The sequence below is a fragment of the Cryptomeria japonica genome, chromosome 6 (assembly GCF_030272615.1).
Source record: "Cryptomeria japonica chromosome 6, Sugi_1.0, whole genome shotgun sequence".
In the NCBI taxonomy this organism is placed as follows: Eukaryota; Viridiplantae; Streptophyta; class Pinopsida; order Cupressales; family Cupressaceae; genus Cryptomeria; species Cryptomeria japonica.
This window is the reverse complement of record NC_081410.1, coordinates 580485791-580509972: the sequence shown is the minus strand read 5'-3', so window position 1 is coordinate 580509972 and position 24182 is coordinate 580485791. Positions and strand designations below refer to the sequence as shown.

At 33.6% G+C, this 24182-nt stretch overlaps 1 protein-coding gene across 1 annotated transcript; it reads right to left on the bottom strand.

Moving 5' to 3' along the window:
* Positions 1-5674: 5674 nt before the first annotated feature.
* Positions 5675-7615, bottom strand: LOC131035649 (cytochrome P450 76T24). Its single transcript, XM_057967369.2, has 2 exons — positions 6680-7615; positions 5675-6599 (listed from the first exon to the last, which is right to left on the bottom strand). Exons 1-2 carry the CDS (start codon positions 7592-7594, stop codon positions 5964-5966), a joined length of 1551 nt encoding a protein of 516 aa, XP_057823352.2. The 5' UTR covers positions 7595-7615; the 3' UTR covers positions 5675-5963.
* Positions 7616-24182: the final 16567 nt, after the last annotated feature.

Genomic DNA, 24182 nt, shown 5'->3' with positions numbered 1-24182 from the left:
TAAACCCTAATTGCACGCGTCCAAGTTGCAGAGCACCCCTCGTCAATTTGTCCACCTCTTCATCATAAATTAACTTTTCAAAATTCATAATTTGAAATAATTGAACGTATAAAAATTTTTAATTGAAAAAATAATACAGACAAAAAATAATAATGAATAATAAAATAAAATAAAATAAGATCTCTATACATTGATAATAGTTCTTAAAATTTTCATAATAAATTACAATCTCTTTAAAATTAAATTATATCAATTACATAATAAAAAGATAAATTAACTCTTCAGGATTCATACATTTAAGTTACTTATACCTATATAAATTGTATTAGAAAAATAATACAAGTAAAAAGTAATAATAAATAATAAAATAATAAAAATCTCTATGAAATAAAAATAATCCTAAAAAGTTTCATTATCAAATTCTAACCTCTTTTCCCATCACATTATAATACTACATCTATTTACTCTTATTTTAATAATGTCAACTATCAATCAATTATTTTTAATTAATTTAATCTTTTAATATATTTTTTAAAGAGGTAGAGAGAGATAAAGGTAGAGAGAGAAAGAGATAAAGAGAGATAAGTATATATGGATAGGGATAGGGATAGGGATAGAGAGGGAGGGAGGGAGGGAGGGAGGGAGCGAAAGAGATAGAGATAAATACATATATAGAGAGAGGTAGAAAGATAAATAGAGATATATGTGGCACTATCATAGAGGGATAGAGAGGTAGAGATAAGTACATATGTTATTTGCATTTATTTTAACAATAGTCCGTGGAGGAAGCAAGGGAACACATTTGGTAAATAGATTTTTATATGATCTACAATTTGTTAATCTCCTCAGATGTTTAGGCTATTGTTTTACTCATGCATATTGGTAGTTGTTTGGATGTTCCTGCCAATAGTTAGAGAGGAAGATAGAGATATATAGATGCAGATGGAGATAGAGGATGGGAGTGAGAGAGATAATGATATATAGAGAAAGAAGACCGAGAGATCGAGAGATATAGAGATAGAGATATCTGGATTCAAGACAATAAGAAATAAATAAAGGAAAGATGGAAGAAGAAATATAGAGTGATAATGATATATGGTCGATTATATATTCTATAATATAATAATTTATTAATGTCTTTAAAATAAAAATAATATTAAAAAAACTTAATATATAATAAAAAATTATAAATATAATGTTATAATTAAAATAAATTAAAAAATGTAAATTTAAAAGGTTTAAATTTATTTTATTTTTAATAAATTATTTCTTAAATAAATCGTTGGCCCCTCCAAATGTTATATATAAATAAATATAATGTTGCAATAAAAAATAAATCTAAAAAAGCAAATTTAAAAGGTTTAAAAAATATATTTTTTGAATAAATCTTTGCCCCCTCCAAATCTTATATATAAATAAATGTTATATGCTACTTAAAAGGAATCTAGAAGTGTAAGTTTAAAAGTTTAATTTTTGTTTTGCTAAATGACTTATTAAATAATGGTTCTTACCTACGTATCATGGCCACTAACAATATTAATATTTGAAAATGAGTAGTACTAGATTATAAATAAATAATTATCAATAAATAATTGACTTTCAATAATAAATAAATATTATCAATATTGACATTGATAATTATTTTTATTTGTTAATGTTTGTAGCTTCAGTCGAATGATCATTTAGAATACATATAATATATGTTGATTAATAATAATATATTATTATGTTATATTATTATATTATTATTAATCATATAAAATTTAATATTCAATATTAATCTATTATATTATTCTAAATTAATAATTGATTGATGAAGCATTATAATATTGATTAAATTATTATAATTAAAGGAGAGACATGTGCGTTCAAGGACATGCCTCTCCAAAGGAATATATATAGTATAATGTTATTCAATTTGAGAACATATAGAATTCCAAGAATGCAAGTATCAGATTGAATTAGATATATACTTAAAAATACATCCAATAAAACCTGGGAAAATCAACATGGTATCAGAGCTCAGGCTTGTGAAGTTTAATTTGGAGGTTGGAAAGGGTTGGAGAATTCAGTTTTTCCTAGAATTTTCAGTCTGAAATATGCCATTGTACGGCCCTTGGTTGGCCTCAAAATGAGGACTATAATATATGGATGGAAAGATCTATGTTTCTAGTTTTCAAATATGTTTATCTCATCAAATTTGATTCAGTTTTGTGCAGGATATGACGACTTTGGTGTAGGTCACTTGAAACCCTACCTAGGGTTAGCAGTTTTGGGAAAAATGTTATAACCGTTGGATCTGGCTATAACTTGGAGGAAATGTTTGTAATTAGATTTTCTAACATCTCACCGAAGAGATTGGATAAATTTGGTAAATTGCAAAAGTTATTAATGACCGTGTGTGGCAGATAATAATGAAAGTGTTGATCAAAATTATGAAAATGTTCTACATCATTCAAAGGGAATTATGGTGAGAGATGATTCATGCGTGATATTTCTTATATGGGCACACCTTATGAAAGGAAATGTTTTAAACTTAAGATAAGTATTCCATGTTTTATTAAGGCACATGAATTATTGAGTTTGTAATTTATGCTATAATATTGGCTAGTAAAATCTTGTATGCTTCTATCATTGGTATTTTTGTTCGAGATAATTTATGAGCTATTTGTAATCTCTCTCTGACATACCTTCAGGACGAAAGCACAATAAAATTGAATTAAAGGGAGAAATAAATTGATGCTTATAAATGAATTGATGATTGAGACCAAATGCAGAGGGAGTCTGACATTTCAAAAGAGAACAAGAGGTTGATACAAGAACTTGAGCTTTAGAGGGAGCAGATGGTTTAGTCAAATTGTGACAATTTCGATCATAGTGATTGAGAGGGATTTTCACTATTGAAGGTGAAACACTTATGAGGTAAAACTTGATTCAATTGATTATTATACTAATGAAATCATTTAATGCCTTATGGGCCCTATGTAAATCATAAGGAAGTGATGACTTCCAAATGATTTCTACTTGTATTTTTGAGGTTATTGGAAGGTGACGATCTTACAATAACTTGAGCTTGTGGATAGAATCGCCGACAGAGGCAATCCACATGAGAGCTCGTGGATAGAATCACCGACCGAGGCAATCCACGTAAGAGCTTGTGGATAGAATCACCGACTGAGGCAATCCACATGAGAGCTCATGGATAGAATCGCTGACTGAGGCAATCCACTTAAGAGCTCATGGATAGAATCGCCGAATAAGGCATCCACATGAGAGCTCATGGATAGAATTGCTGACTGAGGCAATCAACGTGAGAGATCATAGATAGAATCGCTGATTGAGGCAATCCACGTGAGAGCTCATGGATAGAATCGCCGACTGAGGCAATCCACGTGAGAGCTCGTGGATAGAATCGCTGACTGAGGCAATCCACGTGAGAGCTCATGGATAGAATCGCCGGCTGAGGCAATCCACGTGAGAGCTCATGGATAGAATCGCCGACTGAGGCAATCCACATGAGAGCTTGTGAATAGAATCGCTGACGGAGGCAAATTCACACCTTGAGACTATGGTTCCCTGTGATGAGCATCATATGGTTGATGCAAATACTCCCAATATCATAAGATGATATTTTTGAGTTATGGTGAATATCATGTGCCTTGATATTCTTGTTTATACCATACTTCCTGATATCATAGTGAGATAATATTTTCTCTATTCCATAATTAATCTAGACTTAATGCATTTGCATTGATTTTATCTTCCATAGCTAAGAGGGAGTGTTAATTATGTTTTGTGTAGCTATGGTGAGGGCCATAAGTGTTGACATGGGAGATCACTACACATTCTATCTGATCATCCTCCCTAGCTAAGAGGGAGTGTTAATGTTTGTAGCTTCAGTCGAATGATCATTTAGAATACATATAATATATGTTGATTAATAATAATATATTATTATGTTATATTATTATATTATTATTAATCATATAAAATTTAATATTCAATATTAATCTATTATATTATTCTAAATTAATAATTGATTGATGAAGCATTATAATATTGATTAAATTATTATAATTAAAGGAGAGACATGTCCGTTCAAGGACATGCCTCTCCAAAGGAATATATATAGTATAATGTTATTCAATTTGAGAACATATAGAATTCCAAGAATGCAAGTATCAGATTGAATCACATATATACATTAAAATACATCCAATAAAACCTGGAAAAATCAACATTATTCATTATTGAAAGTGATTTTTAAAATGAAAAAAAAAATTAATTTAAAAAAATAAATGTTACCAAATTTCAATTAAAGTGTTCTTGTTCAAAATAATATTGACAAATTTAAAAAATAGATCTTCAAATTAGTTGATCTTATTTTGAAACATCTCAATTAAATTTTTAAAAAAGTCTATTGAAGAAATTAATAAAATTAAAAATAAATAAACAATTATAATAGAATTTACTTTAATAAAAGTAGTAATGTATAGATTATGGCTCTTGCTTCTTGTTTTTTAAATTTTTGCTCTATTTTGGAAGGTTGATCTAGGTGAACTTGTTTCCTTATACCTGTAAACTATCATTTATTGGGTGAAATTGGAGAACAAAATATCATTAATTGCAATGATGAGTTTGACAATGTAAATTCACAATAATGAATTTGTCTAATATCTAAAACAAGTTGTCCTTTGATAAAGCACCAATCTACCATAAATATAAATAGTTTTCTTTAAAAAAAACATTATTTTTAAATTGACATTACTTAAATTTTAATTTTTTTTTTAATAATCAAACTAAACACACTTAACTTTTTATTTACTTTTTAAATTTAAAATAAATATATTTATCCAATTTAACATTCTTTATTATATTTAATTATCTAAATTAATTTATATTTATTTATATATTTATTAAATGAATTTAAATTACAATTAAAACAATTTAACTTTACAAATGCACTGTAATAAATGTTAGGGGAGAATCCCACATGCTATGACATGTTTATGAATTGTTATCTCCTCAACAAGTTACTCTAAAACATGTTAAAATAATAAATTTTATAGGTCAATGAAAAGTTAACAATTTGAATTCACATCACATACACATTTATGAGTCCAGCAAGGCCCGCTGTTTAATAATAATAATAATTAGAGACTAATCCAAATTACGGAGTGGTTTGTGGCGCAATGACTGCGTACCATATGGAAGTAGTGGTACACTTTTATTATATAAAAATTATGTAACTTAATATTTTTTATTTGAAAGCCAATGCTGAGAAGACAGGCATAATAATAATTATTTGTATAAATAGATTTGTGACAGAATTAAATGCAGAAAAGTGTGAATTTTTGTTGAAAATTTGAATTTTCTAGTTTCAATAGAAATAAAGAAAAATGTCATTTTGATAATTATTTTAAATAAAAATTAAATTTAGACTATAGACTTTTGTTTAATTCTATTTACTGATTAGATAAACAAATTAAAAATTTGAACTAAAAGAATACAGAAGTATCCTGCCTATGACAGAAACTGATAAATATATTTTATTTTGGTTGTCTAATTCAAGAAATCCCATCCATTTAGACCTTGATGTCACAGAAACCAAAATCTTAATTTAGTAAACGCATTTCCCGATTTTCATTATTGAAGCGGTGACGTGAGACCATCATTCAATTATTGAAAAAATAAAAATATATTGCCATTTAATTATAAAAAGTAGACGTCTTATACAGTTTTCCATCACTATATCTATGCGTGTCATTACAAAACAAGAGCAAACAGAGACTCCTCACATCTCTTTCTTCCTACCCACACGAGTTCTCCACAGAAAGAAAAAATGTGAAACAGCATTAACGAGTTCAGAATACAAAGAAAGCAGTGGAATCTCCATACAAACTATAAACAGGAAAATCCTTACTTTGTGTCAGATTTACTGATTTAATAGGTAAGATAACAGACTAGTAGATATCATGTGGGAGACGGGGCACGGGAATTGCCTGTAAACCTGTAGCCTTTTTTAAGGCAAGTCCGGCAAACTCATCGCTCATGTCCATCTCCTCACAACTCATCCCATCCGGAAGTATCCACTCAAACGAATGAAGCAGAGAAGCCAAAACCAAATGAATCATACGGCTCGCCAATGGAAGCCCCGGACAAATTCTTCTCCCCGCTCCAAATGGAATTAGCTCAAAGTTTTGTCCTCCATATTCTATCTTGCTACTCTCGCCCTCCAAAAATCGCTCGGGCATAAATTCCAAAGGGTTTTTCCAGATCGAAGGATCCCTCCCAATGCCCCACACATTCACCATTACCTCGCTGTCTTTGGGTATCAAAAATCCCCCGATCTCAAAGGAACTCCCTGCTTTGCGGGGTACCAACAGAGGACCCGCCGGGTGCAATCGAAATATTTCTTTGACGGCTGCATGCAGATATGGCAGACGATCTAAATCAGACTCCTCCACTCTTCGCTTGCAACCAACGACTTCATCTAGTTCTTGTCGGACTCGGTTCAATTTGATTGGATTTCGAATGAATTCGGCCATGCCCCATTCTATTGTTGTAGTCGACGTTTCAGTACCGGCAAGAAATAATTCCTGAAACCAGAGAGCACAATTAAAGATAAGGAAAACATCGGAGAGATTTATAAACCTTAAATAATGTTTTCAGCACTCACAACTATTAAGTTTCGAATGCCAACAAAAGTGAAATCTTCACTTCTGGAATCCAGCAGAACATCCAGAAAATCCTTCTCGACTTCGTTACGCTCAATTCTTTGGCTGGTGGTGGCGAGCCTTTTCTGTATGAATGCATCTGAAAACTCATACATGGCCTTCAAATGCTTGGCCGTCCCCCTGGACACACCCTGGGGATCGAGGAACCGGAGGAACGGAAAAAAGTCGACCGAATTGGGTATTCCTCCGAGCTTCAGTATTTCCCACACAATATCTTTGAGCTCCGCAGAAGCTGGATTATGCGGATCAAAGACATCTGTGCTGAAGATCATGTTGCCTAACAAATTCAGAGACGTGCAGAAGACAGTATGCGCGATATCCACAAATTTTCCCCAGTCCTCGAAAATGAGTCGAGTCGTCTGAAATACTTGATTTCTTCTGAGGTGTTGCAGAGCTTCGAGTCTTTTGGGGCTGAAAAGCTCAACAGTTGAAATTCGTCGAAGATTGCGCCAGTAAGGACCGTATTCACCCCAAGCTAGCGAGGACTTGTGATGGGAAAGCGACTTGGCTGCTTCAATTACCGTCCGCCCGGCGAGGAGGTGGTCGTGTGTTTTGAGGAGGTCCTTCGCCATGGCAGGAGAGGAGGCAACCACTGTTGTTTTTATGCCCAGACGGAGAGCCATGAGTGGGCCGTATTGCAGAGAGAGGGCATAGAGAGACTCGTGAGGTCTCTTTCCGAGCTGAAAGAGGTTTCCCACAATAGGCCAAGCAGGAGGTCCAGGGGGAAGAGGAAGCCTTGTTCTCCTCTGCCTTCTCCATAGAAAGAAGAATAATATCAGTGAACCGGCTGGAAGTAGCACAGAATACCAAGAAAGTGGTGAAATGTCCATACTTACGGTACACGAGAGGATGCTCATTTCGTTTGGTTTTCCGGTATACAGTAAATAACCAGAAACCTATCGGTAGATGTAATGTCATAGTTATCTAGAACATACATTTCAGGTTGATTACTTATAAATTAACCAATAAAAGTGATCATATCCATGTTATGATTAGGTCATCCACCATGGATGTAATATCAGAAAAATAGATTATCATTTTTTTTTTTGTTAATTTTATAAGTAATCAATTTGAAATGTATGTTCTAGATAATTATGACATAGAGATATCATCATTTTTATTGATTAATTTTATAAGTGGATGTAATGTCATAGTTATCTAAAACAAACATTTCTTTCTAAATGTTTTGATGAATAATAGTCATTTTTATTAAAAGAGATAAAGTAAACTATTCACAAAAAAAGGTAAGGGGATACAAGATCAACTCCCTGGAGTCAAATGAGCAGCACTCAGAGAAACAAAAAACACATCAATGCGAGCTAAGCTCGAAGAGCAGAAAACATAAAACAAAGTGGCTAAAGGAGGTGGATCTTTGTCATCCTTAGGACCCCATACTGTAAGGAACACCATAATATCAAAGTAACATAATTCACAAATTACACATCAACAAGTATACAATGATGCCACGTGTATGAATATACAAGATAGAGACATGAAATTACATTTTGTCATATAAAGTTAGAGTAACAAAATAATAAAAAGAATAAACATAAGGAAGTATATACCTTTACAATAGACCACACAGTCAAATACAATAAATGCATAATGAGCAAAACATAATAAGCACCCTGACACTTGTCTGCCTTGAACGCATCATGGGTGAGAACATTGCCGAAGCACGTTTCCACCCTACCACGAAGTAGTTACACTTCCCCAAAATATTTCATGACACGAAAGATACCCAACCCAACATGAGGAAGGCTAGAAAGGTGATACTGTCAAGAGTAATGGAATTGTGCAGCATGGCATATCCACATTCTAAGCCTAATGCAACAATACCATAGGCGTGCTAAATGCAATCGCCTCACATGTTACATACAATGTCTTCCCCTAACCTATACCTTGATGATAAATTTTTATCATTAACATAATAATAGATTCATATTTAAAATTGATGGTTGATTTTATTTGTTCAATAAAATTTTATTAACAATGATACTTTTATATATGTTATAGTTTCTAATTTAATATTAATATTACTTTTATGAAATTTATTTATTTCGTACATTGGATTTTATTTATTTATCTCTCTATCTCTCCTTATCTCTATATCTCTTTCCATATCCCTTTATATCTCTCTATACTATCCTCTACCTATATCTCTCCATCTCCGCCCCCTCTTCTTCTTCCCTCCCTCTCTCTCTCCCTCTCCCTCTCACCCCATATCCTTTCTCCCTCAATCTATCTAACTCCCTTTGTTCCCCCTCTTCTCTCAGTCCCTTTACCTATCTATCTCCTTCTTTCCCCTTCTAAATATCTTTCTTCATTTCTCTCCCTCCCCATCCCCCTATTCATCTCTCTATCTCTACCACCTCTCCCTTCCTCTTCTCATAGATCTCTCTCTCTCTCTCTCTCTCTCTCTCTCTCTCTCTCTCTCTCCCTCCTCTATATCTCTTTATATCTCTATCTTTCTATCACTCTATCCCAACATTTAAATTTCTCTCTCTTCCTCTCTACTTTTACCTCTCTATCTCCCTATCTCTCTATAGCTTTAACTCTCCTTCTACCTCTCTATATCTCTATTTATTTCTCTCCCTCTTCCTCTTTGGCTATATTTTCAACTCTACCTCTTTCTTCCTCTCTCTAGATGTGTCCCTCTCTTCCTCTTCCAAAACCACTACATTTATATCTCTTTGTCTCTCTATCTTTGTCTTTCCATATTTATTCTTCCATATCTCCCTCTATCTCTATTTCATTATCTCTTCATATATATCTACGCTTGTATCTCTCCCTCTCTCTAACCCTATATATTTTTTATCAATTGAAGTCATGTACATCACAATTTGTAATGAAAAAATAGACTGAATTTTTCCCTAATTAACTTTCGGCACCTCTTTAATGTACCCATTGCACACCCAAATGCGATTGCTAGTTTACTATTTCTACAGTAGTACAATAAAATATAAGACTACAATGAACAACTCAACTTTCGAAAGGTACTTGATATTAATAATAGATTACATTGTCTAATCCAAGATTCACATGATTGGATGATCCCATCCATATAAACCAAAAAAATCCCCATTTTGTTCCATTTGAATCAAAGCATTTCCCAATTTTCATTATTGAAAAAAACAAAAAGTTACATAATCTAATATTGTCATTCATGACGATCTTGATAGATTTACTTTTCTAATATAAAAAGTAGATGTCTTATACATTTTTCCACAAATAACAAATATTGTTTAACACGCCTATTATGAGTCTGAGTCTATCATATCTCATTCCATAAATAAAATTCAAGCTGATCTTACCGAATCTAATTCATTATACAACCATATCTATGCATCTCATTAAAAAAAAGAGCAAACAAAGACTTCTGACTTCTCTTTCTTCCTACCCACAAGAGTTCTCCATAGAAGAATAAAAACAGTGATCCAGCATAAGGAGTTTAGAATACCAAGAAAGCAGTGGAATATCCATATAAACTATAAACAAGGAAAGCCTTAATTTGTGTCTTGATTTACTGATTTAGTAGCTAAGATAACATGATAGTAGATATCACGTGGGAGACAAGGTATGAAAATCGCCTGTAAATCTGTAACCTTATTTAAAGCAAGTCCAAACTCGTTGCTCATGTCCATATCTTCACAACTCATCCCATCTGGAAGTATCCTCTCAAATGAATGAAGCAAAGAAGCCAAAACCAAATAAATCATACGGCTCGCCAATGGAAGCCCCAGACAAATTCTTCTCCCAGATCCGAATGGAATTAGGTCAAAGTTTTGTCCACTGTATTCTTACTCTTGCCCTCCAAAAATTTCTCGAGCATAAATTCTAGATTGAAGGGTCCCTCCCAATGGCCCACATGTTCACCATCATCTCGCTATCTTTGGGTATCACATATATCCTTTGATCTCGAAGGAGTTTTCGGCTTTGCGGGGGTAACAATAGAGGACTCACCAAATGCAATCAGAATAATTCTTTGACGACTGCATTGAGATATGGCAGACGATCTAAGTCGGATTCTTCCACTCTTCGCTTGCAACCAATGATTTCGTCCAGTTCTTCTTGGACTTCGCTTAATTTCTTTGGATTGTGAATGAATTCTGCCATGGCTCATTCTATTCTTTCAGTCAATGTTTCAGTACCGGCAAGAAATAGTTCCTGAAACCAGAGACCATAATTACAGATCGGGAAAACATCGAAGATTTATAAACCTTTAAATATTTTAATATCTTTTTACTACTACTTACAGCTATTTGGGCTTGAATACCAGATAAAGTGAAATCTTGACTTCTGAAATTCAATAGAACATCCAAAAACTCCTTCTCAAAGTCATTACGCTCAAATCTTTGGCTTGTGGTGGAGAGCCTTTTCTGTATGAATGCCAAATGTATAAATTTATGAGTTATGAGTCAAAGAGAAAGGTTTCCTTATATTTGCATCTTGTTTTAGTACAAATGTCTTAATATAATGTATAATTGATCCAATATTTATATCATTGAATTTGTTAATTGATCTAATTACTAACTTTTTTCCAACAATTAGACAAAATATCATATTTTCAACACTTAAATTATGTTGATCTCTGACAAAACTACTAAATAGAGTGATATGCATGACAATAATAAATAAACTGACATGGAGGAATGCAGAGTCTACACTGTATCACCTATACAAGTGAATTGATTTTGTGACCGATTTAAGATTGCTAGTAAATATGATGCAGAAGATGGTTTATGTAGTTAACGCTGCCAACATCATTTTGAGTCATGTGTATGTTTCACGTAGAAGGGCAATTCACTTACTTTTGTTTATGCAAATGGTTGTTGTAGCATAAATAATGGGAGCTTTGGAATAAGGTGAAATGATCTGTTAAATGTGTATGCAAAATGTGGAAGTATAGACAAGGAATGTAAATTGTTTGATAGAATGCCTTTGAAATGTGGTCTCATGCAATGTTTTGATTGGAGGATATGCACAAAATGCATCTGTTGAAAAGGGTTTAGAAACTTTCAAATCAAATGTAATCTTATATTTGGAACAGGGTGTGGACATCCATCAATGATAATGAAATTTAGATTAAATTTTAAGTTAGTATTTTGATTGTATAGAAATTAATAAAAAAATAATATATGAAAAATACATTATTTTTTACAAATTAGGTATTGTGATGATGAAAGTTATATATTTATGTTAATTTGATCTTAATGTTTACTTTTTGGTATTAAGTATATTAATTATTTTTTAATGTGCAACTCAAATAAGATATTAAATATCTAACTAAAATCGCATAAAACTTAACAAGTGAACACAAATAAATTGTTAATGTGGCTAAACACATCTCCAAAGATGCATCATAATTTTTTTTATATTACATAATTAAAATATTTTCCTTGTGCAAGGTGTAGACACACATTTTATTAAAACATAAACGATTTGATCCAAATAGTCTCTTTGATCATAGAATCAAATTATGCCAAATGTGAATTTAGTCGGTTGAAGGTGGAAGGTGGTAGGAGAGAAATTAGCTAAATTCAAAATTTTAAATTTTAAATTAAAAAAGATAAGTTCGTAACCCCGAGCTCACCTTGATGAGTACAATTTTTTTTTGGGATAGGATAATGGCCAATTTAGTGTGGTAAATGACTAATAGTGATAGGTGCATGGACATGTGTGATAAGTAGATGGATAAGGAAAATTTATAATTGTGTGTGTGTGTGTGTGTGTGGGGAGAGAGAGTGTGTGTGTGTGTGTGTGTGAGAGAGAGAGAGAGAGAGAGAGAGAGAGAGAGAGAGAGAGAGAGAGAGAGAGAGAGAGAGAGAGAGAGAGAGAGAGAGAGAGAGAGAGAGAGAGAGCGAGCTATGTATATGGATATTTGTAAAGTATAGATGGTCAAAAGACTAAAGGAATGATCATACAAGGTTATACTATTTTCTAGTTCTACTTGTATTTACACCACATAGTGTTGTATTGTGTCAAAGTCTCATAATCCCAAATTTAATGCAATTAACAAAGAAAATGATACTGAAATCATGGTCCTGTAGGTTTTGTTAATTTTAAGATTAGACTGTAAAATATAGAGAGCAATAACAAAGAACTAAAATAATGAACTCAAGGAACACCAAAATACCCTAGGAAAAACTCCCTCTTGGAGGTGAAAAACCGACCTATAATCTTAGATCTTATTATGCAATAATCAGTAAGTATCTTTACAAATCGACTTCAACCCTTGAAGCATTTAGAATCAGCAGGTTATGCATAGTAGCAATATTATGTCTCCAAACAAGGGCATGCACAAAAATGAAATAACTTATTTGCAAAATGCTAATCATGTAATTGTAAATCAAGAGAAGATGTTCACTGCCTCAAGGAAGTTCAATCTTTTGAATGGAGTTCGCAGTCCTTAAAGTGAAGTTCGCTGTCTCCAAAACTAGTTCGCTGTCTCTGTAAGATGATTCGTTGCCCTTAGGTGTAATCGTTGACCTTAGGTGATAGTTCGCTAAACATTGCTGAAGAAAATCACTGAATGAAAAAGGTACTTACTAAGTGTAGATTGAATTCGTTGAATTGTGTGTCCTTGAATGACAATTCATCTCCTTCATATAGAAGGTAGACACTTATTACAACATGCCAGCCAGGAACCTATAGAAATAACAAATAATAATATAATGCTTTCAATCCCACACGTTACAAGTTACATATTCTATAGAGGGCGTGACTAAGGCCAAAGGCCAATTAATCACATAAACATGCTAGGTTGGCCCTAGAAGGGATCTGACCTAGCTATAACATCAACACTCCCTCTTAGCTAGGGAGGAGACCTTCTCAAGATCCGAATGACATAGTGACAACCACCATGGCTACTCCAAGAGGGTGGGTCCATCATGGCTACACTCATGAATGGAAAACAAATGAACACAAGTGCCCATCATGCAATCATGATGTCATCATCTCAACATGACGTTCACCATAGCTACTCCCAGAGGGTGAATAAACAAAAGTGTTAGATCATGAAATTTCTTCCATGACATCCACCATACCTACTCGCAGAGGGTGGATCGACCATACCTACTCACATAGGGTAGAACAAGGGCTCTCACCTCAAACTTCTCTCATGGAGAGGAATGCATTAACAAGGGCTTGCACCTCAAACTTCTCTCAGAGAGAAGAATGCATTAACAAGGGCTTGCACCTCAAACTTCTCTCATAGAGAAGAATGCATTAACAAGGGCTTGCACATCAAACTTATCTCACAGAGAAGAAAACATTAACAAGGGCTTGCACCTTAAACTTCTCTCCTAGAGAAGAATGCATTAACAAGGATATGCACCTCAAACTTCTCTCCCAGAGAAGAATGCATTAACAAAATCTTCAAGATGATGTATCTCCCTCTGAAGCTGAAATGTCAAGCTCCCTCTAAAGCTAAAATATTAGGCTCCCTCTGAAGCTGAATTGTCAGGCTTCCTCTGAAGCTGAAATGACATTTCCTCCTTTTAGAACAAGAACCCTTATGAGTTGACATTTGACCTTGGCTCTTCCTAAGGTGTCCCTATGTCAACTTCTACAGAAGAAGCTATAGGAGTAGACCTAGATTTGTAATCTTGAGCAATGTGGCCATACTTGTCACACCTAAAACATTGAATGTGAGATAAGTCCTTCTTTTTCACAATAGGATCTAGACCTCTATCTCTATCCCTCTTTCTTCTTTTGCCTCTTTCCATAGAAGTGTGTGTAGAAAAGACTTGATTTTCCAGATCATAATTATTATGCTCAATTCCTCTTGATAGAAATCTTGACTCTTCTTGAATACAATCAGCATGAAGGTGATCAAATTTGGGAAATTTGGATCTCCCACTTATGCCTTGGATAAACGGCTCCCAAGAGTGAGGAAGGCCATTCAATGCTAGCATGACAAGATCCTTGTCCACAATTTAATCTCAAATGGCACTAAGCTGATCTCTCAAATCTACAGTCTTCATCAAGAAGGATATAATTGATTCTCCCTTTTCCATCTTGACTTGATGAAGTTGCTGCCTCTATGCAAGTGCTCTACTTGTGTTATTGATCTCATACATCCCTTCCAATGTCTTGAACATATTTTTGGTTGAAGACATCTTGTAAATGATAGGCACAAGGTGATCCTTCATGGAGTCAATCAGGATCTTCTTTGCTTTGACAACTTTCTTCTTGATCTTAAGGTTTAGACTATCCTTTCCTTGCATGAACTCGAAAAGATCATTTTATTCGAGGGTAACAAGAATTATAACTTTAGGTGAAGTTCAAATTTTTGTCAAGTCTATCTTCAAGCTTGAAACTATTCACCATCTTCAATGCTGGAATGACGTGACAAATGTGAGGAAGGAGCGTTGCTATCAAAAAGTTTGATCACAACTGAATCAACCTTATCTCTTATACCAAGTTAATTTTAAGACTAGACTGTAAAATATAGATAGCAATAATAGAGAACTAAAATAATGAAAACAAGGAACACCAAAATACCCTGGGAAAGACTCCCTCTTGTAGGTGAAAAACCTAGCTATAATCTTAGATCTTACTATGCAATAATCAGTAAGTATCTTTACAAATCGGCTTCAACACTTGAAGCATTTAGAATCAGCAGGTCATGCACATTAGCAGTATTATGTCTCCAAACTAGGGTATGCACAGAAATGAAAGAACTTATCTGCAAAATGATGATCACTTATTTGCAGATCAAGAGAAGATTTTCGCTACCTCAAGGAAGTTCGTTGCCTCTTGAATGGAGTTCCTTGTCCTTAAAGTGAAGTTTGTTGTCTCTGTAAGATGATTTGCTGCCCTTAAGTGTAATCGCTGACCTTAGGTGATAGTTCGCTAAATACTGCTGAAGAAGATCATTGAATGAAGAAGGTATTCATTAAGTGTAGAATGAATTCATTGAATTGTGTGTTGTTGAATGACAACCCATCTCCTTTATATAGGAGGTAGACACTTATTACAACATGACAACCAGGAACCTATATAAATAACAAATAATGATATAATGCTTTCAATCCCACACGTTACAAGTTACATATTCCATATAGGGCGTGGCTAAGGCCAAAGGCCAATTAGTCACATAAACGTGCTAGGCTGACCCTAGAAGGGATCCGACCTAGCTATATAACATCAACATGTTTAGTACAATTCTACTCAAGTTTATTAAACTAATTATTAGACCCCATTTGGTAATGTCATGACCCTAATAAAATAACAAATAATATAAAAAGTAGATGTCTTATACATTTTTCCACAAATAAAAAATATTGTTTAACACGCCTATTATGAGTCCCGGTCTATCACATCTCAGTCCATAAATAAAATTCAAGCTGATATTACCGAATCTAATTCATCATACAACTATATCTATGCATCTCATTAAAAAAAAGAATAGACAAAGACTTCTAACTTCTCTTTCTTCCTACCCACAAGAGTTCTCCATAGAAGAATAAAAATAGTGATCCAGCATAAGGAGTTCAGAGTACCAAGAAAGTGGTGGAATATCCATATAAACTATAAATAGGGAAAGCATAATTTGTGTCTCGATTTACTGATTTAGTAGCTAAGATAACAAGATAGTAGATATCACGTGGGAGACAGGGTATGAAAATCGCTTGTAAATCTGTAACCTTATTTAAAGCAAGTCCAAACTCGTCGCTCATGTCCATATCTTCACAACTCATCCCATCTGGAAGTATCCTCTCAAATGAATGAAGTAGAGAAGCCAAAACCAAATGAATCATACGGCTCACCAATGGAAGCCCCAGACATTCTTCTCCCAAATCCAAATGGAATTAGCTCAAAGTTTTGTCCACTGTATTCTTACTCTCGCCCTCCAAAAATTTCTGGGGCATAAATTCTAGATTGAAGGGTCCCTCCCAATGGCCCACACGTTCACCATCACCTCGCTGTCTTTGGGTATCACATATATCCTCCGATCTCGAAGGAGTTTTCGGCTTCGCGGGGGTAACAACAGAGGACTCACCAAATGCAATCAGAATAATTCTTTGATGACTGCATGGAGATATGGCAGACAATCTAAGTCGGATTCTTCCACTCTTCGCTTGCAACCAATGACTTCGTCTAGTTCTTCTCAGACTTCGCTTAATTTCTTTGGATTGCGAATGAATTCTGCCATGGCTCATTCTATTCTTTTAGTCAATGTTTCAGTACCGGTGATAAATAGTTCCTTAAACTAGAGACCACAATTACAGATCGGGAAAACATCGAAGATTTATAAACCTTTAAATATTTTAGTATCTTTTTAGTACTACTTACAGCTATTTGGGCTCGAATATCAGATAAAGTGAAATCTTGACTTCTGAAATTCAATAGAACATCCAAAAACTCCTTTGTCATTACGCTCAAATCTTTGGCTTGTGGTGGAGAGCCTTTTCTGTATGAATGCCAAATATATAAATTTATGAGTTATGAGTCAAAGAGAAAGGTGTTCTTATATTTGCATCTAGTTAGGTGTAAATACCCTGATACAAATTTTAGTACAAATGTTTTGATTGTAGGATATGCACAAAATGCATCTGTTGAAAAGGGTTTAGAAACTTTCAAATCAAATGTAATCTTATATTTGGAGCAAGGTGTGGACATCCATCAATGATAATTAAATTTAGATTAAATTTTAAGTTAGTATTTTGATTGTATATAAATTAATAAAAAAATAATATATGAAAAATACATTATTTTTTACAAATTAGGTATTGTGATGGTGAAAATTATATATTTATGTTAATTTGATCTTAATGTTTACTTTTTGGTATTAAGTATATTAATTATTTTTTAATGTGCAACTCAAATAAGATATTAAATATCTAACTAAAGTCGCATAAAACTTAACAAGTGAACAAAAATAAATTGTTAATGTGGCTAAACACATCTCCAAAGATGCATCATAATTTTTTTTATATTACATAATTAAAATATTTTCCTTGTGCAAGGTGTAGACACACATTTTATTAAAACATAAACGATTTGATCCAAATAGTCTCTTTGATCATAGAATCAAATTATGCCAAATGTGAATTTAGTCGGTTCAAGGTGGAAGGTGGTAGGAGAGAAATTATCTAAATTCAAAATTTTAAATTTTAAATTAAAAATGATAAGTTCGTAACCCCAAGATCACCTTGACGAGTACAATTTTTTTTTTGGGATAGGATAATGGCCAATTTAGTGTGGTAAATGACTAATAGTGATAGGTGCATGGACATGTGTGATAAGTAGATGGATAAGGAAAATTTATAATTGTGTGTGTGGGAGAGAGAGTGTGTGTGTGTGTGTGTGAGAGAGTGAGAGAGAGAGAGAGAGAGAGAGAGAGAGAGAGAGAGAGAGAGAGAGAGAGAGAGAGAGAGAGAGAGAGAGAGAGAGAGAGAGAGAGAGAGAGAGAGAGAGAGAGAGAGAGAGAGAGAGAGAGAGAGAGAGAGAGAGAGAGAGAGAGAGGAGAGGAGAGAGAGAGAGAGAGAGAGAGAGCACTACATATAGGGATATTTGTAAAGTATAGATGGACAAAAGATTAAGGGAATGATCATACATGGTTATAACATTTTCTACTTCTACTTGTATTTACACCACATAGTGTTGTATTGTGTCAAAGTCTCATAATCCCAAATTTAATGCAATTAAGAAAGAAAATGACACTAAAATCAAGGTCATGTAGGTTTTGTTAATTTTAAGATCAGACTGTAAAATATACATAGCAATAACAAAGAACTAAAATAATGAACACAAGGAACACCAAAATACCCTAGGAAAAACTCCCTCTTGGAAGTGAAAAACCCAGCTATAATCTTAGATCTTATTATGCAATAATCAATAAGTATCTTTAAAAATTGGCTTCAACACTTGAAGCATTTAGAATCAACAGGTTATGCACAATAGCAGTATTATGTCTCCAAACTAGGGCATGCACAACAATGAAAGAACTTATCTGCAAAATGCTGATCACTTAATTGTAGATCAAGAGAAGATGTTCATTGCATCAAGGAAGTTCTCTCTCTTGAATGGAGTTCGTTGTCCTTAAAGTGAAGTTCGATGTCTCTGTAAGATGATTCGCTGCCCTTAGATGTAATCAATGACCTTAGATGATAGTTCGCTAAATATTGCTAAGAATATCGCTGAATGAAGAAGGTATTCATTGAGTGTAGAATGAATTCACTAAATTGTGCATCCTTGAATGAAAATTCATCTCTTTATATAGGAGGTAGATATTTAATACAACATGACAACAAGGAACCTATAGAAATAACAAATAATGACATAATGCTTTCAATCCCACATGTTACAAGTTACATATTCCATATAGGGTGTGACTAAGGCCAAAGGCCAATTAGTCACATAAACGTGCTAGGTCGGCCCTAGAAGTGATCTGACCTAGCTATAACATCAACACTCCCTCTTAGCTAGGGAGGAGACCTTCTCAAGATATGAGTCACATAGTGACAACCACCATGGCTACTCCCAAAGGGTGGGTCCATCATGGATACACCCATGAATGAAAATCAAATGAACACAAGTGCCCATCAATTTAGGAGAGAAGAATGCATTAACAAGTGATTTCACCTCAAACTTCTCTCCCAAAGAAGAATGCATTAAAAAAATCTTCAAGATGATGTATCTCTCTCTGAAGTTGAAATGCCAAGCTCCCTTTGAAGCTAAAATAGAAGGCTCCCTTTCAGTTGAATTGTCAGGTTCCCTCTGAAGATGAAATGGCACTTCCTCCTTTAGAACAAGAACCCTTTTGAGTTGACATTTGACCTTGGCTCCTCCTAAGGTGTCCCTATGTCAACTTCCACAGAAAAAGCTAGAGGAGTAGACTGAGATTTGTACTCTCAAGAAATGTGGCCATACTTGTCACACCTAAAACATTGAATGTGAGATAAGTCCTTCTTTTTCGAAACAAGATCTTGACCTCTATCTCTATGCCTCTTTCTAATTTTGCCTCTTTCCATAGAAATGTGTGTAGAAGGACTTGATTTTCCATATCATAATGATTATGCTCAATTCCTCTTGATATCAACCTTGACTCTTTTTGAATGCAATCATCATGAAGACGATTAAATTTGGGAAATTTGGATCTCCCATTTATGCCTTGGATGAATGGCTCCCAAGAGTGAGGAAGGCCATTCAATACTAGCATGACATGATCCTTGTCCACAACTTAATCTCCAATGGCGCTAAGCTGATCTCTCAATTCTGCAATCTTCATGAAGAAGGATATGATTTATTCTCCCTTTGCCATCTTGACTTGATGAAGTTGTTGCCTCAATGCAAGTGCTCTACTTGTGTTTTTAATATCACACATCCCTTCCATTGTCTTGAACATATCTCTAGCTGAAGACATCTTGGAAATGATAGGCACAAGGTGATCCTTCATGGAGTCAATCAAGATCTTCTTTGCTTTGACAACTTTCTTCTTGAACTAGAGTTTCTCTTAATCTTTAGGTTCAAACTGTCCTTTTCCTTGCACAAACTCCAAAAGATCATTTTCTTCAAGGGTAGCAAGAATTCTGACCTTCCATGAGGTAAAGTTCAAAGCTCTATCAAGTCTATCTTCAACCTTTAAATCGTTCACCATCTTCAATGCTGGAAATGGCATGACAAATGTGAGGAAGGAGCGCTGCTAGCAAAAAGTCTAATCAAAACTAAATCAACCTTAGCTCTGATACCATGTTAATTTTAATATTAGACTGTAAAATACAGATAGCAATAACAGAGAACTGAAATAATGAACACAAGGAACACAAATACCTTGGGAAAAACTCCCTCTTGGAGGTGAAAAACCCAGCTATAATCTTAGATCTTATTATGCAATAATTAGTAAGTATCTTTACAAATCAAGTTCAACACTTGAAGCATTTAAAATTAGCAGGTTATGCACAATAGTAGTATTATGTCTCCAAAATAGGGCATGCGCAACAATGAAATAACTTATCTGTAAAATGGTGATCACTTATTTGTAGATTAAGAGAAGATGTTCATTGCCTCAAGGAAGTTCCCTATCTCTTGAATGGAGTTCGTTGTCCTTAAAGTGAATTTTTTTGTTTCCAAAAGTAGTTCGTTGTCTGTGTAAGATGATTCATTTCCCTTAGGTGTAATCACTGACCTTAGGTGATAGTTCACTAAATACTACTGAAGAAGATCGCTGAAGGTATTCGCTAAGGTTAGAATGAATTCATTGAATTGTGTGTCCTTGAATGACAATTCATCTCCTTTATATAGGAGGTAGACACTTATTACAACATGACAGCCAGGAACCTATAGAAATAACAAATAATGCTATAATGCTTTTAATCCCACACATCACAAGTTACATATTCCATATAGGGCGTGACTAACAACAAAGGCCAATTAGTCACATAAACATGCTAAGTCGACCCTAGAAGGGATCCAAACTATCTATACATAACATCAATAGGGTTTAGTACAGTTCTCCTCAAGTTTCTTAAAAAAATCGTATGCAAGGTGTACAACACATGTTTTCCTAACACATATGTGCTTTGATCAACATAATCTTTTTGACCATAGTATCAAATTATGCCAATTGCATGTTTAGTTGGCTCAAGATGGAAGTGTGAAGGGGACCAATTAGCGAAATTAGAAAATAACAAGTTTTCAACCCCAAGATCACCCTATGGGTATAGACTTATCTTTGGATGGGAAAACGGTCAAATCTAGGTGGTAATCACTAGATAGAGATAGGTGCATGAACATTTGCGATAAGTAGATGGATTAAGTGAATGTATAATTGTGTGTATGGATGAATATATTAGAGTTATGTTTATAGGGATAGATGCGTTATAGATAAATAGAAGGCTAAGGGGATAAGTCCAACATCATATAAGATTATACCATTTGTCACTTTATATATTTATCTACACCACGTAGTCTTGTATTATGTTAAAACATCATAATTCCAACTCTAGTACATTAGACAAAGAAAATAAAAGTCACATCAAGGTCATGTAGATTTCGTACAATTCTACTCATGTTTCCTGAAACCAATTGTTGAACGCCTTTTGGTAATGCCATGACCATACTATAATTTGAATAAATGATATATAAATTGAGATATCTGATTAATAGGAGATTAGTTATTAGTGTCTTTATTGTAAGGATCTAGAAGTCAAAGTGCTTTTACATCAAAGTTTTTAACATAATAAAATATTTACCATAGCTCATTTAAGTTTCATTTATTGAGGCTCAAATAGTTGAAATGACAAATAAAAATAATTTTGAGTTGGATACAAGGTGTAGGACAATACCTTGGTTGATGTGGATTCTTAAATGATATTTAATCCAATGATCAAAGATAAATTTTGACCAAACAAAGTAAGATAATTATTTACCATTTTTAAATAAGACTGAAATGTAGGATTACTATTATTTGTTCAAATTTAAAAAATATGATACTTAAATAAAATATCGATCAATTAAATAAAATAATTTAATGTTTTTTGATAAACATTTATAAATATATCAATTCAGAAACTAAAATCAAAATCAAAATTTTTATTAATACTTTACAAATACCAATACCATACCATTAGTTTATTAAGTGAATGATACACTAACTAAAAATCTACTTATCCCATAGGCTTCAAAAGTTGATTTGCAAGTCCACAATTGATCGACAAACCTGTCTCACACTCCTTTTTTTTTCTTTTTTTGTTAAACTATTTTTAGATCACCGATTATCAAAAATAAAAGTAATGATTTAGGTATTCATTGCCCACTTGAGGATAACCCTAAATGGTGGGAATGATGGCACCATGCACGCAGTTTTGGTGCCCTTTCTTGTGCATAGTCATGTCAGCGCTTTCATACATATTTTTGATCTTTTCTTTGCACCGGGTGTCTTCTATCACTTTAATTAACACATAATGGACTAAGAAACACATGTTTGGATGTGCAAAGCACAAGTCACAACTACAACAATCCAAACCCAATTTCCATTTTTTGTCATTCGTGGGCAGCATACCATTAGAGAATTGGAGAACCAATCCACATCACAATTCTTTGATTTTCTTATCGACGAATTCCTTGCACCTGTTCACGATGCAAGTGCTAGTATATAATTATATATTTTCATTGTCTAATTCAATATTTCTATCTACTCGTATGTTGATACGAGACATCAAAATACTAATTTCCTTCGATTTTAGTCAAATTTATTTCCTGATATTGAAGTTGAGACATTATCGAGTCTAATAATACCATCCATTGTCACTAGTAAATACGATGCGAAAGATGGGATACAAGGATTGCCTCTAAATCTGTGGCCTTCTTTAAACCAACTCCAAACTCCTCGCTCATGTCCATCTCTTCACAAATCATCCCATTTGGAAGTATCCAATCAAAGGAATGGAGGAAAGAAGCCAAAATTAAATGAATAACCACGTCTCTATCACTAAATAACAACTTCTATTAATTAAAATTCAAGTTGATCTCACCGAGTATAATTCATTCCCACGGCCAAATCTATGTAAAATTTTAACTAAACTTGCACAAGATAATATGATCTAGATGGAAAAAAAACATAAATTGCAAGTTAAAGAAAAGGAGGGAAAAGAAGAATAAAATTGAAAAAACATTGATATTTTTTAATTAATTAAAAAAAAACAAAGCAAAACAACACATTTATTTGTAAATCATGGATAAAATAGCAAGTATCTATAAAAGCAAGAATAAAGAAAGGTTGCAATGTTTGTTATCCAAAAAATATGTTTAAAACGGACCGTTAAAGTTATCTACATAGATTTCTAGAGGAACTATCACTCTATTTTTACACTTTAGAACTATCTCATTGAGACTTGGATATAATCGATTCATTCAGAAAACTCCATTTGTTAGATGGTTCCCAAGATTAAGTTATTATCAGTCCCAACTTCTCTGTTGCTAACCTAGGGTATTGACATAATAGGTTTGGGAGTTGGACATGATTCAATTTATACTGGATGATATTTTAGTGGAAAGGGAGTGAGAAAGATGTACAAAGACAGAGAAAGGACAAAACCAAGGAGTGTTTCATGTGTAAAAATATAGTCATGTCACTATTTCCAAGGGTTAAAGGAACCCACATGATAGGGCCTCCTAGATTGATCTTAACCACAACCACAACCACAACCACAGATGAGAAGTTATTCAAAATTATTCAAAAAGTGTTTTGTTAGTTTGGCATGATTACTAATGTAAAAGGCTTTTAGGATTCAAAGACTACCAAATGGTAGCAAACATCTAGTCTTTTATTTCTTCCAATTTTTCTCTTATAGTTTCTTTCCCTTGCTTTACTCTTCCAAATATTTACTAAGGCCTACATTTGTGAACTTTTCACTATAGAAATATACAATAGGAAGCAGGGGGAGCATGAAAATGTAATATACACTCCGATTTTCTACCAATCCTTTTTCCCGAATT

Bases quoted from the DNA above. Each gene is read 5' to 3' on its own strand.
- LOC131035649 (XM_057967369.2), bottom strand. From the start codon at position 7,594: ATGAGCATCCTCTCGTGTACCGTAAGTATGGACATTTCACCACTTTCT. The intron at 6,600-6,679 runs GTGAGTGCTGAA...CTCTGGTTTCAG, and splicing joins GCATTCGAAACTTAATAGTT to GAATTATTTCTTGCCGGTAC.